The 15,500-nt window shown below is 44.1% G+C and overlaps 1 protein-coding gene across 1 annotated transcript in view; it reads left to right on the top strand.

The window, feature by feature from the left end:
- Positions 1–2,084: 2,084 nt before the first annotated feature.
- HEPHL1 (hephaestin like 1) overlaps positions 2,085–15,500 on the top strand; it is a gene marked incomplete at both ends in the record, with an annotated part of 86,283 nt that continues 72,867 nt past the window's right edge. Inside the window, one exon of the mRNA XM_082684105.1 lies at positions 2,085–2,254. Coding sequence (XP_082540231.1) covers positions 2,085–2,254 — 170 coding nt within the window. The remainder of the gene's footprint in view (positions 2,255–15,500) is intronic.

Here is a 15,500-nt window from a genome sequence, read left to right as displayed (position 1 = left end):
AGTTATATATAGTATACATAGTATACTAGTATAGTATATATAGTTATATATAGTATATAGTTATATATATATATAGTTATATATAGTATATATAACATAGTATATATGTTATAGTATATATATATAGTATATAGTATAGTATATATACTATAGTATATATACTATGTTATATACTTCACAAAATGAAGGACATTTTGGTTGCTTCAAAGTTTAACATTCACATGGAGGTTTTTGTCTGTATGTAAGTTTTCAAGTCCTTTAGGTAAATACCTAAGAGTATAATTGCTGTATCATATGGTAAGAGTATTCTTTTTTTTAGTTTTGTTGAGGTATAATTGACAAATAAAATTGTAATAAATATAATGTGTGCCATATGCTTAGGTTAAAAAAAATCTTTTTGAATTTATTGAGATTTGTTTTGCGGCCTAACATGTAATCAGTTCTGGAGAATGTTCCATTTGCACTGCCAAACTATCTTCCCGGAATGGCTATGTCGCTTTGCATCCCCACCAGCAATGAATGAGAGCTCCTGTTGCTTCACAGTTAGCATTTGGTGTAGTCCACGTTCCAGACTTTGGCCATTGTGTAGTGGTATCTCATTATTTTAATTTACATTTCCCTGATGATGTATGATGTGGAGCATCTTTTCATGTGCTTATTTTCCACCTGTATATCTTCTTGAAGAGATGTCTGTTGAGATCTTTTGCCCATTTTTTAATCAGGATGTTTGTTTTCTTATTGTTGAGTTTTTAAAATTTCTTTGTATGTTTTGAATAACATATGTTTTAGATCCTTCATCAGATATGTCTTTTGCAAAAATATTTCCCCGTCTGTAGTTTCTGTTCTCATTCAGTTGACAGCGTCTTTCATAGAGCAGGAATTCTTAATTTTTTGAATTCAGCTTTGCAGCTATTTCTTTCATGGATTGTGTCTTTGGTGTTGTATTGAAAAAGTCATCGTCAAACCCAAGGTCACCTGTATTTGTTCCTGTGTGATCCTTTAAATCTTAACAATCCCTCCAACTCTGTTTTACGATGTGGGCTTAGAGAGGGTGAGTGGTTCTTCAATGCCACTAAAATAGCAAGTGGTGGGACTGGATTCAAACACAGGCCTGTCCAACCTCAAAGCCAAGCCAGGAGGCTTTCTCCTTACTCTGTGGCTGCTGCCTCTAGAGCAACTCTCAGTGGCTATCAGATTGGCTCTTGTCTACGGTCGGACAAGGTCTCTGTCAACACTGAGATTCTAGGTCACAGATTAGAGCACAGAGAAGAACGGGCACTTCTTTTGCCTTTTTGATTCAAAGACCTACTAAATTTTATCTTCATGTGCCTGAAGGGTACTCCTCCCATGTCACTGCCATTCTTTCTTACAAAGGTAACTCACCGAGGGTGATGACCTCTAAAATTTTGGCTGAACTGGGTGACCGAGCTCCTCATTTTTGCTGGTAGGATTTGAGAGACTTTGGGGGAGATGGTGCATGAGCAAATGGAGAATTAGCGAGGTTTTACAATGTTGTTACAAACTTTATGATGTGAGTTGATTGTTTCATGTAGCCTCATAAAACAAGTCAGAGATGGCGGAGGGTGATTACCTCACTCCCCTGCCTTCCCAGTAGAGATGAAGCCTTCCTTAGCATGCAAGAGTTTTCCTGATGCCCCACTCCAGCCAGCCCGGTTTTCAGATTTTAATATGTTACTGTAGTAGGTGTGGAGAAAAAAATGAGGAAGAAGGGAGGAAACCCATCGGCCCAACTTGTGGCACTGCCATTCCTGGCAAAGATGAATGATTAATGTCATAGCACAACACCAAAACTTACAGAAACAGGCCCGCTTGGCTTGGATAGTAAATGAACAAGCCAGTTACACCTTCTCTTGAATGGCTGGCAAAAGTTTCGTCGTCATAGCAACTCCCCCCCATCGTTTGCTCTGCTTACACAAGTTATCAGTCTCTGTCCCAACCCCAAGCTACCTAAGAAGGAGGAGCCGGGTCTTGTTCATTCCTTATTTATAATTAGCTTCCAGTGAGGGGGAGGGACAGGCAGGGTTGCCTCCTGCTCAGGCTGCTTGCCTGAATTACATCCACAAATGCCTCGGAAGCAGCAGGCTGACTGCATCGTTCTCTTCACATTCCTGGGTCTGTCTGGGCTGGTTGGCGCAGTTACCAGAACATACCACATTGGGATTGTGGAAGAATACTGGAACTATGTACCCCAAGGGAAGAACGTTGTTACTGGAGGCAGTTTTTCAGACGACAAGTGAGTAAAGTTGGGGTTCTCACAGATTCCGGGGTTCGCTTTTTTTTGACTCTGTGTGGAGAAGATTATAGTCCTTCGGTAGTGAGGGTGAATGGGGGTGAGCTGATGTAAGCCCAGGGGAGAGGTTTTTTTGTTTGTTTGCAGAGCCCTCACAAGGGTGGGCATGGAATGTGGAAGAGATATTCTTGGCTCTATTTGTTGAGCCTTGTGCATGAAGTGCTACACACAAAACCACGTGTTTTGAACAATGGCTTACTCTATAGAAGGACAATTTCCACTGAGCACTATTAGGGATTTCCAGAGGGTTCTGGACAAATGTTTGTTAAAAAAAAAATAATAATAATGGCAACCCTTTGGATAAACATTTGAGAATTTTCAGGAAATCTTCACTGTTAAAACACACACTGTTTTCTGAGTTTTTATTTTTGGGATGAAACATCATAATTGGAGATACGTATGCTATAAGTAGTTAAGTTTTGTTTTGTTTGTAATGTTTAAACGAGGTGCAATTATAATGGATTTGGCTGGTATTTTAAGAGTTTCCCCAAGTCTTCTTAGAAATAACTTATTCACTGGTGAGAGGTTTGTTTTAGCTCCAACTATTTCAATCTGACGGCAATATTCTAGTTCCCGGACCCATGGCATCGCTGGGTGAGATGGTGTCGGAGTGTTGTATGTCCCTGATTTTTTTATTTTTTGCAGAAAATAGCCCTTTCTCTTTCTTTCTCTCTCAGGGTCCAGTGTCTTAAATCTCTTATTTGTTCCCTGGAGCTCCCTCTTAAGTCATCTTCCACCCCCAGGAGCTATAATGTATACTTTCAATATTGTGGTTTTTAGAACATCTTTTGAGATGTTCTGGCAACTTCTGTTGGATATCCAGGTATTCTGGCTTCTTTCTGATAGGAAGAACCCAATTCATTCAAAATCCAAGTTCCATTTTCTAAAGATGAAGTTAGTTGCTAAGATTCAGGAATACCATGGAGTCTTCCAACAAGTCTTTAAGAGCCAGGCCCCCCTGCCCTAGGAGAAGACCAAATGTCCAGTTGCTTAGACACATTGCTTCTGGGTTTTTCTGACAATACAAAGGTGGCATAGTCTTGTTTGGTTAAAGAAGGATGAAACTCATGCCAGCCAGGCTGCTAAGAAAGACTCTTCCTTAAACTTTGTTCCAGGAAACTTAATGTCCAGAGGCCTGTTTCCAAAGAAAGCTCTTGACTTCTTTCAATCTCATATGTGTTGACCATTGGTTGTGGCAATCTTTATTGTGACAAATGGATATGGGATTGAGAGGCTACCCTAACTGCCATTGATTGACCTTCCCTAGAATAGAGCTCCGATGTCCTTATAAAGGGCTCCATGGAAAACAGTCATTGTGGGCAGCTAGTTAACATGAATGAGACTGTCCAAGATTTGTATGCTGAGCACAGCAAATAAAGTCTTTAAGCACAATGAGACATTGGATTTCCTTTCCCTGTGGTTGAGTAAAGAGCTTAGAAGTCTATCTTTTTCCTAAAATGTCAGTGTGGCTATTTGTGAGCATTTGTTATGACCCAGGAGTTCCACCAGAGACTTTCAATTCATTATTGTTTGCAGAAGGTATTATTTCCACTTTTCAAACCAGGAACTGAGACCCTGAGATTAAGTACTTGTTGGAGTTTACAGAGTAAAGGCGGAACCAAAGTAATTTTTCTGCCATGCAACCCATTTCTTGGTAGAGGTGATCCTGTCCCACTTAATTAAACTCAGCTGTGACGGCAGCCGGAGATTCCAGCAAAAAGAACTTTCTAGAAATTCCCAATTCTTACCAAAGGGAGATGTAGTCTCACAGGTCACTCTTCCCAGAGAGACATTGAAAATGATCACTGGTGTCAGTGGCTAAACTGGTTACCTATTTGGGTTCATTCAAAAACCCAACGTACTTTAAATACTCAAATGCTACAATGCTCTTTTCACAAAGCTGAGTGCAGAAAGACATTAGGGGCTCCCTATTAATTATTTCAGCCAGAAGATGGTGCTTTGAAGAACATACAATAAAGTGTTTGAAAATAGTTATGGTGAAAAAGAAAAAAAAAAAGAATAGGCATGACTAAGACAGTTCGGTGTCAGCTTAGGGTAGGGTATTTTAACAAATGGTGTGGTCCCAGTTGAGAGGACTCTTGCCCTTGGAGGACAGCTGGCATTCTAGATGTCATGCCCACAATGCTCAAGTCCCCAACCGTGTGAAGCTGGTGTCTACGCAGGGCTGCCTCCTGCCTCTGAAAGGGAGAGCCAGGGTTACATGGCCCATAGTGGCTTTTATTAGCCATGATACTCGTGTGGCAGGCGGCTCAGGGCAAGTCCCTAAGAAGGCACTGCTGACTCAGGCTTGAAGCATATGGGACACATGTCATGATTTCCAGGTGTCACAGGGGAAGATGTCACAATTGTGGGACATATGGAGCTCAGTGTGCGTATTCTAGTTCGTGCCATTTCCCCAGAAGCAAAGAGCCATCTTGGATAACATGACCATGCCTCTCACTCGGCCTCTGGCACTTCTGAGGACAGTCTACTGTTGAAGATATTCAGACCCAGACAAATGCCCAATATTTGGAGGGCCATGTGCCTAGTATCCTACTGGCAGTCAGAAGAGCCTGGAATAGGAATAAGAAGACCTGACTTAGAAGTCCTTGCTCTGCCCCCAACTTGCTGTGAAACCTTGAACATCTCACATAATTTCCTGACCATCAAGTTCATTAATTGGTATGACAAAGGTGTTGAAATATAATCCTTAAAGTCACTTGAGAAGTGTAATTCCAAGGAATCAAAAATAATTTTTGAAACTGAATGAAGAACATCTTACCCAATTCTCCAGTTCTAGAAAGATTTTTACAATGGTGAGAGAGACAGATGATTTTGCAAACTTTCAGTCTAGGATTCAGAGTTGGAGAAGATCCGAGAGTGGGGATATGGGACAAATTTTGAAGTATTCCATATTTTTCTTTGCTAATCCATTACCCCACCCACCGGTTCTTTAATTCTTCATGCACAAAGAATTTCCCCACAACCCTGCTTTATTCTGATCTGTTTCCTTCCTCACTGATCAAGGAACTTGGTGTCTTCCTTAAGCCTTAGACATAGCATTTTCCTCTCCCTGCATTGCTCTGTGGGTGTTTGATGTACCCACTGGTCACTCTGGCAGCTGAAAGATAAGCACCATCATGGCAGAGAGGGAGGCCCAGAGTATATTTAATTTTGTCCCCCCCTTCCCCCAAGCTTTGGTGGTTAAAGTAATCCATGGAGGACTGAGCACAAGGCTATTCATTTGGAATTATTAAAAACTAATCACTATGTCCATATAGTTATTCCAGTTGCTTAATCTTTGAGTACGGGAATGGCAAAACTGAGGGGAACAGAATGGTGAGTGCCAAAGTGTCTGTGATGTAAAAAAGCTTGGAAACCAAAATTAGGCAGTACCGAGAGCCTAATAAATCCCGATTCACAAGGATTGGATAGGAAATAAATTGGGATCATTTTGCCAAGGCTCCAAAGCAGTCAGATGGTATAATTTAATTTTCCGTCTGGGTACCTTTGCTTAATCATAGATTTCAGAAATATAATCGAGACTGTAAGCACTCATATTTCCTAGAAAGCATAAAATTTGGGAGTTATATTCTATTTAGAAGTAGATTATCCAGATGAATATATTCCTCCTGTTCCCCCTTGGGCCTAATGGGGACACTGGGCTCCTTTGATTTGCCTGGGGATGGTGTCAGCATTTGATCCATTCATGCTTGTCCTGTTCTGGCTCATAAAGGGCTTAATTAAGGTGTTCCTGTGCTTCAGTGGTAAAGCCAAGTCTTTAATGGAACCAGAGTAGGGTCACCTTATTTAAAGCTACAATTCTCACCAAAGACCTCATTAAGCAACTAACACACATGCAGGATTTTTCTTCCCAGTAGAATGTGGGGTTTTCACGGGTGCAAACTCACAGGCAGAACTACCCCTGGACGTGAGTGAGACCGACCACTGCTCAAACCCCAATGTGTAGGGTCTGTTAAGGAGTTTATGCCCAAGATGGGCATAAGGGAGACCTATATAAGAGCTACATAACTATCTGAAAGAAGAGCCAGTTAATTGAAGGGAAGCAGGTGAGGGAAGAGAGAATCTTTTGTAAGCTTTGAAATAAAGGGAAGGGGAACATCTCATCTGGGCTTGATCTTAGAGGGTGACTTTCAAATCTCAACTTCTGTTGGATCAGCAGAAAAAATCATGTGTTGGGTCTGATGCCATATGAATATCTTGGGGCTGCTGTTATTCCCTATATCAGATAGTGATTGATTTGGCCTGCCAGTGGAGACCAGAATAGAATGCCTTAAACAAATTAAGCTTCTGTATTCTCTTACAAAAGAATCCCAGAGGTGGGCAATCCAAGACTGGTGGGACAGGTGGTATGATAGGATTTGGGGGCCTTCTATACTTTTGACCCATGATCCTGATCATGTGACTTTACTCCTCAAGGAAGTTCATGGTCACAGTATGACTGCTGGAACTCCAGCCCTCATGTCTATGTTCCAGGAAGAAGAGACAAAGGGAAAAGATAGAAAGGGTACAATTCCTGCTGCATTAACCCATTAGCCCTTTAATGGGATCTCATGGAAACCCCATACAACCAATTCTACATATATCTCACTGGATACTTGAAGCCACAAAGTGGGGGGAGGGGGGTTACAAATATAGTCTTTTAGTTTTGTGCTTTTGTTTCTGAGTAAAAGCAGGATTTCATTCTCTTACTAAGAAAGAAGGGAACATGAATATTGCAAGGCAGCAAGCAGTCCCTGCCACCTTCCCCTACCTCAGTCCTCTCTGTTTCTCATCTTCACAAACACCCACTTAGTCCCCCTCTTATTTTTTTTCCCACCTCCAGACAGTGGGGTCCCAAGTCCCGGTTAGTAGCATTTGGGAGAACTTACAGACAGCGTAGCTAACCATCCTTGCGTCCTTACTCTGTTCCAGGCATTGTCATAAAGGTTTTCCATGCCAAGCAGGGGGGTGACAGAGATCCTGTCCCAGGTCAGGGGGACTGGAAAGCCCAAGGTGGGTTTCCCTAGCTAAGTGTAGCCAAACAGTGGTCTAACAGAGATGCTAAGGCAGCCTCGCTTGCTAGGGGAAGTGTGTGGGTTCTTGCATCCACCAACAAGCTTACGATTCTTCTTCTACCAACTGAGTAAGTAATTGAATCTCTCTTTGCCTCGATATGCTCATCAGTAAGTGGGATAATGATAGTACTCTCTTTGGGGCTATAGGTGTTTCCTGTGGCTGCTGGAACAAATTACCAGAAACCGGGTGGCTTAAAACAGCAGGAATTTATTCTCTCCCTGTTCTGGAGGCAGACATCTGCAAAGAAGATGTCATCAGGAACACACTCCCTCTGGAGGCTTTAAGGGGGGATCTATTTACTGACTCAGCTTCGGGTAGAAGCTGCTGGATGTGGTGGCGTGATCTGGCGTTTGTTTGCCTGCATTTTCCTATCACCGACTGTGTGTGTGTCAGATCTTTCTCCTCATCTCAGAATCCCTAACTTAATCCCATCTGCAGAGTCCTTTCCCAAATATGGGGATTAGGACTGGGGCTTGTCTTTGGAAGTCATTATCAGCTCAAAGCGGGGATTAGGAGGCTCGGATGACACCAGATCCATAAAGGGGCTCAGATGCATGCCTGGCACCAGGTTAGCATGCCAGAGATGTTAGTCACCATGATAGCTTTCTTATCTCGAGGGGTCTCTGCTGAGCAGGACCCCTTTCTTATCTCGAGGGGTCTCTGCTGAGCAGTCTGTTTCTCCCAGAAACAGACTGCAAATGGTCACATTTCTCTTTTTCTAATTAGAGCCTTGCCATAACTCCCATTGACTGAGCACCCACTCTCCCAGATGCTGTGTGTGGGTCACCACACCGTCTCATTGACTCCTCAGGAGGGCTCTGTTATGGTCACTGGTTTTCAGTCGGCATCAAGTAGGGAAGTAGGGAAACTGGGATTCAAGTTTATTCTCTTTTCCCTTTACTGCATGCATTTGTTTTTTAAGCCACTGTGGGTTCTGAGGGGCTTCTGTGGACAGGAAGTAGGAGAAGGAAGAACTCAAGACTTGTGCAGGGCCAGGGGACCCAGGAGGAGAGACTGTGTAGAGGAATGAATGCATCGCTTGGATGGCTTAAAATGTATTAATGTAATTAGGGAGGGCGTGGTTACATCTAAGTGCAACAGGCCATCACCATCTCCACCCTCCTTTTGGCCACGTAGCCCTTGCCCCAGTCTAGTCCTGTTTTCTCAGTGCCCCTTCTCAAGCTCAAGCAACCAACGTTGCGGGTCCCTCTGGTGACCATGATGGTTTCACATGTTTGCTCTGCTGAGGCTCACATTCACCCCACCTGCCTTCCACACACTCAGACCTGCAGGATCTATACGGTGCACTTGTCACTTAATATAGAAAACTGGCTGCTGCTATTTATTTTCCACTGTGTGTGTTTTGTCTTCCCAGCCAGATGGTAAATCTCTTGAGTGCATGGACAGACATTCATAGTTCTTGGCCCTGGTTCCTAGTTTAACGACCTGTGTAGTGTAGAGGTTTAACAACTGTTCATTGGTTGAAGGATGGGGGAAAAATTGACTGAAAGATCCAGGTCTTGGGGGACAATGGTGCTGGTGAGGTGCACGCACACATACCCCCTCCCTTCCCCGGTGAGCTACCAGCTTCTCAGAATCTGATCTAGAAGCCCATCTCTGCTCTGGTTAGATGATTCTCACAGACAGTTTCCTTCTAGCAATGGTTAACCTCTCCTGCTCTTAGAAGGCATCTTCCTTCATGTATTGCCCTTGGCCTTGGCAATGTAAATGTTCTACATCCTTATTCCGTCTTTAAAGCAGTTGCTTATAAGGAACTTTCCAGCCTAACTGGATATCTTCCCAGCATAAAATAGACACCTCCTCAGTTTGAGTGGAAATGTGAGAATGTTGGTTGGGGATGAGCCTGAGGGGTAGTGATTGTTCAGTCCCTCACAGTGGGGCTGTCCTGTGGCTAAGCTATAAATAACATGAAGCCCACCAACCTGTGTGCTCCCGCCACTGAGTCCTCTCCAGCCATGTCAGAGGCTGGTTTCTGTGGACACCTTTCTCAAAATCACCCACTTGTTTTGTCTCTTGGACAAGTGTTGTACCTTCTAGGACTCGTAGGACACGGAGCTTCTATCCTGCTGTCACAAATGTAAAATGTGTTCTTAGGGGCGATTTGCCACAGAGACTCAAGAGACTAAGAGACTGATTTCTCTTATTTTCCTCTGTCCCTGTCTTTTCCACTTTGGATAGTTCCTGTGATTTCCAAATAGTCACTATGTTCTAGTTTCAAACAGCTACTGTGGTTTTGTTTTGTACTGAATGCTGTAGAGAGGTGATTTCCCAGCTTGTACATGCATTCAGCATTGTGTTAGTTAGAGCAGGTCAGGTTGTGCTATAGCGACAAACAACCCCCAGATCTCAGGGGCTTAACACCACAGAGGCGTATTTCGAACCACTGGGGTTTATAGAGGATCATGTGGCTCCAAGACAACTGTCCTCCTGGGACAACTAGTAAGCCAGGTTGCTGGGATTGTGAGGCTCAACGATCTTCACTGGACCCTTTCCCTGCAGCAGAGTTGGGGCGGGGGGAGATCTTGCAATGGCAATGGAATGTCCTTGCCTGGAAGTGACACATGTCACTTCCACTCACAGCCCATTTGCCAAAATCCCATGGCTCCATCTATCTGCAAAAACTCTTTGCTCTGCCATTCTGCTGGGAGGGAGGAATCAGCTTGGGTAAGCACTGGACAGCTCTGCTCTAAAAACTGTTTGGTGAACTTCGGGAAAATATAGAAGCCACACCAGAAAGTCTGATTCAGTTGCTCTGAGATGGGGCCTGGGGACCTCAATTTTTGGTAACTGTCCCAAATAACTCTGATCCAGTTGATACATGGATGAGCATTTGGGAACTACTGCTTTAGAAAACCTGGTCCCCTCTCGGGGTGACTATTGGCTGTGTCTGGGATAAGACTGACACTCGTCCAGGATTGTGAAAAACAAGTCACTATGTATGTAACTCAGTGCTAAAATATGCAGCATGTGTAGTAAGTGCTGTGGGAAGGCAACAAACACTTCCCCTCCTCCTGACATGCTTGCCTCTTGCTTGGGTGGCTCTGCCAGACAAGTCGTGCATGATAAGGAGCTCTTGCTCAGCATATATTTACATGAGTGTGTGTGTGTGTGTGTGTGTGCGCGTGCGCCTTTGCATGCTGGAAGCTCAGAGTAGAGCAGGGCAGAGAGTCAGAGGTCCATGTTTCCCTGCAGACCCTGTTGGAATGACAGAGCCCTCCCTATGAATAACCTCATTCTAGCTTTTTACCCATCAGGATGAGTCTAGAGAGGACACCAGTGATTCTGAATCTAATCCTTCTTCTGTTGTTGCTTTACTGGGTGGCCCGGCATCAGCTATAAAGCCAGGTAACTCTGCCTACTCTGGGGCTAATTAGCCAGACTGGGGATGACTCAGTTCTTCCTCTGCTTCTTCCTCCTCTTTCTCCTAAAGAGTCTGTTCAATTAGGACTTGTATTCAACTGCTGGTTAGCAGAAGCCTGGAAAACACTGGCTCAAATGTATTTTTTGGCTTCTGCAAAAGAAAGCCAGAAGTTGGCAATCTTCAGGGGCACAGATTCCTTTGGCTTTCCAGCTGACCACCCATTTGTAGGGTATGGCCCTATTCCCCCTTCTCTCAAGATGACTGCTGAAGCTTGTCGTCCTATCTCCATTTCAGGCATAAATTGAGGAAGAGCAAAAAACTACAAGGGTGTCTGCCAGCTGAGCCCAGAGAAGTACCATGGAATGACACATGCGTACATCTCATTGGCTAGAAGTGTGTCCCATGACCATCCAAGCCTCGAGTGAGGCTAGGAAACATAAGAGCTTCCACCACAAAGCCCCAGTGTCAGGAACTCAGACTTTTTATCCCATCCCCTTGCACAGGGAAATATAGGGTTCTCCCTCACGGAGCAGAAGGGGGCCAACTCTGGCTCCCAGGCAGATACTCGCAGGCTCAGTGGATACACAGAGGCAGAGAGTCGAGAATGCCCACACCCAACCGTGTCCAGGTCCTCAGTCCTGATGCCTGAGAGTGGACTTGTCAAGCCAGAGGCTGAGCAGTGATTTTCTTCCCTCCAACTCAAGCTGCAGGCACTATGCTCCCTCTCAGGGCACCAATGCCCCCGTGGAGGAAAACTCACCCAAACAACGCACTTCGGGGTGGCAGTTATGTTTTCAGAGGGAAAGGCAGACAAGAAGAGAAATTTGACACCTCAGTTGCCCATCTCTTCTAAATAAAACGTGAGCTTGTTTTTATTATGAAAGTAAATAGAAGATACAGAGTAAAACACTCCCATGTACAGAAGAGGGTGGGTAAAGTTCTCATTCCTTCTGGCTCCTGCCTGTGTCCTCAGTCCCATGGTCCAGAGGTTACACCTTGGTGGTTTCCATGGCCAGTTTCTAAGTGTTTTCTTTGCATCTGTGTATATATGCGCATTGTTTAAAAAACAGAAATGGGATCACACTTTACATGCTCACCTACAATTTGACTTTTCCATGTAGTTTCTTGGTGCTCGCGCCATATTACCACCTGTAGAACCCCCTCATTTTGTTGTGTGGCTATGTGGTATGAAGATACCAGAATTTATTTATCCAGTCACCAGCTGAAAAACACTGTGGTCTTTCCAGGATTTTTGCTACCAAAATCATTGTTGTAATACTCCAACCTTTTTGTCAGGATTCCTGTCTTGTGAGTGCCATTATCTGGGCATTGAATCTGGCAGGTTGGGGAGAAAGAGCTTTGCTGCCTCTGGGAACACTAGACCTATGGTCCCTGGGTCCTCTGAGGAGAGCCTCAACCCATGGTTTTCCCCCTTTTCCCAGGAAACTCCTACCTACTGACTCCACTCCAAGGGCAGGGCAGGGCTGACACACGTGGGCAGCTGGGCAGGCTAGTAATCTGGTGCTCTGGGAAAATAAATAATACTGGGGCTCCTTCAACTGATATTTGGAAAAATACTTGTTCAGCTCTTATTTGGAAGCTAGGCTGAGTGCTGAGGAGAGAAGCCTGGTGGTGGCAGTTCTCACTGTTCTCTTGAACAAGAAGAAGGAACCCACTCTACAGCTTACTGGAGCAATCCTTCTTGGAAGAGATTTCAGGGACTACTTGTGTACATCTCTGGGCATCTCCTCCTTCTACCTCCCAAACTCCATCCGAAGCCCTTGATTCTTTCTGACCATATAACAATACTCATCCCCAGAGAAATTCTGGAAGTTGCCATTTTCTCCAGTCCCAATGTCATTTCCAGTTAATTTTATCCCCACAACAATGCCATTGAGCTCCCCAGTGATGTTGCAATGCCTGTTAGAGCTGAGGCCTAGGGGCTCCATCACTTAATTTGGCTCAGCTGAGGACCCCTGGAATTTCCCCTGCCTCCAAGACCAAGGCCAGTCTCTTCAAAAGGGGCTTTATTGCTACAGGTTTGCCCATGGCCTGTGACCATATTAGGAGGTCTGGAGTAGGCTGGATGCCCCAGCTGGTTAGAACAAGGAAGTAATGGCCTTGTGAATAAATCACTTTTCTTTTTTTTTTTTTTAAAGATTTTATTTATTTTATTTGACAGAGAGAGAGATCACAAGTAGGCAGAGAGGCAGGCAGAGACAGAGGGGGAAGCAGGTTCCCTGCTGAGCAGAGGGCCTGATGCGGGGCTCGATCCCAGGACCCTGAGATCATGACCTGAGCCGAAGGCAGCGGCTTAATCCACTGAGCCACCCAGGCGCCCCCACTTCTCTTTTTTTAATAATTTTTTAATTTTTTAATAAACATATAATGTATTGTTAGCCCCAGGGGTACAGGTCTGTGAATCGCCAGGTTTACACACTTCGCAGCACTTACCATAGCACATACCTTCCCCAATGTCTATAACCCCACCACCATCTCCCTACACCCTCCCCCCAGCCACCCTGGGGGTGTGAGATTAAGAGTCTCTTATGGTTTGTCTCCCTCCCGATCCCATCTTGTTTCATTTATTACTTTCCTATTCCCCAAACCCCCCACGTTGTATCTCCACTTCCTCATATCAGGGATATCATATGATAGTTGTCTTTCTCCGATTGACTTAAGAAATCACTTTTCAATTTGATTTTAAAGCCATGCTATGTTCTGTTTAAATGCTTCTCTCTTTAATTTTGTCATTCTATAAGCTTCTGTTTATAAATTATTAAAAGGGAAGGTGGCTACAAGCCCTGTTTGTCAGCAGGTCCCTGAGAGCAAGAGGAGAGCCTTTGGAAGGTCCAGCAAACTGAATATCATAAGATGACAGTTTGGATTTCAGAGATGATCACTGGATATTCTCTGGTGTCCACAAACTCTGCCCCGGACCCAGCCATCATCGGATATGATGCCTTGTGTATTTTGGTTACAAAGGAGACCTTACAAATGAACACGAGGAGCTCATCCCATCACTATTGCTGTTATGAAAGAACAACTCGAAGTATGTTCTGCCGGTAGTGATAGTATTAGATCATCTAGTTGTAGACAAGGCCACACCCAAAGACCCCAGACTATCGTGTTACCTGGCTGCCTGTGCAGAGCAAAGAGAGTAACGATGTATCAAGTATGCCTCCAACCCCACATCCACAAAAGACATCCCGAATGGTTCCTTCTTGCCCCTGACTGAACTCAACCTTGACTTTTTTTTTTTTTCCCTAAGCAGTCACTACCAACCAATCAGATCTAGTGCACAAGTTAAAACCTATTTGCCATCCTGGGCCTAGAGAATATTCAAAATCAAGTGTGGCAACAAACACTTCTCTGCAAATGTAGTTTGCCAAATTACCCCAGCTTTCACTTGCCAATCTGAGGGCAAATTCGAGGCCTTTTCTTTTTCTTTATTCCAAAGTCACTAAGCACCAATATATCCAGGCACTTACTCAGCACTACAATAAAAAAAGATATTTGAAAGATTTGTCTTCAATTAGCTCACAAACCAGAGATGTACATATCTTACTGTGACACGTCTTGGCAAGTGTTATTAGTGCTTGAACTGTGTGTGTACAGAAGGAGAAAGAAGAGTTTGAACTGACTCTACCTTGGCAGGTAGAGAATGAGGGATACCACCCAGATGTAGGAAAAGAATGTGTGCAAGTCTTGGAATGCTGAAAAGACATGGTGCATCCTGGGAAGACTGAGCATGAGGTCTGGTAGAAGGGTGAGGCCATGGGAGGTAGGCAAGGAGGAAATGAGCCTGGAAAGATGCACCAAAGCTGGGCTGGATGCACCAAAGGAGACCACTTCTGCTTTGACTTGAGCTACAGGATCCCTGTCCCCTTGTTGACCCAGGCACCCTCTCCTCCATCTGCCTGCACTTCTGTTTTCTGCTCCATGGTGGGCTGCATGCCCGGCCACTTGACACGCTGCTCTCTAGCTCCATCATCCTTGCAAGTCTGCAGGGTGGGAAAAGCTTCCATTCATACTAGAGACTGCTGAGGAGCCTTGTAGTAGGAACTGCTTAGGAGCTTGTATCTGAGACGCTGGTATACAAGCATTGGATGATCTCGTTGAGAAAAAGAGTATGAAGCCCTGAAAATATCTTATCTTTGGCTTTTTGATCTATAGTGCTTTCCCCAAACTTCATGAAGCAAACATAAATCCATTAGTCAATACAGAGCCTCTCAGACCTCTCTGTGAGACTCCACCAAAGATCTGTGACCTCAGACCTCAGAGACCTGTGTGACTCCACCAACTCAACTGGCACTTAATCATGTATTGCTGAATGTCTTTACTTAATTTTCCCATTAGGTCATAAACTCTTTTGTATCCCTGTATAGCACATAGCATAGTGCTGGGAACATGGTAAACACACACTAAGGGTTTGTTCAGTGAAAAAGTGAAGGGGGAACATGTTGAATGAAAAGGGGCAAATGGACAGCCAGACTTTAAAGTATTCTGTTTAGTTCTAGTTTGGTCGTGGATGCCATTTGTGACTCTTGTTTTGTCATTTAACTCTCTTAGCCTCAGTTTCCTTACCAGTAAATTGAAGATATTCTTACCAGCTCTACACAGGTTACAGGGTTATGTCCAACACCAAATAAGAAGTCATACATGCAAGTACTTTATGAACTGTTAAGGTAAACTATTAGGATTTTCTCTTAATGTCATGTAATCATA

This window comes from Mustela nivalis (assembly GCF_964662115.1).
Source record: "Mustela nivalis genome assembly, chromosome: 9".
NCBI classification, from domain to species: Eukaryota; Metazoa; Chordata; class Mammalia; order Carnivora; family Mustelidae; genus Mustela; species Mustela nivalis.
This window is presented reverse-complemented; position numbering and strand designations above follow the sequence as displayed.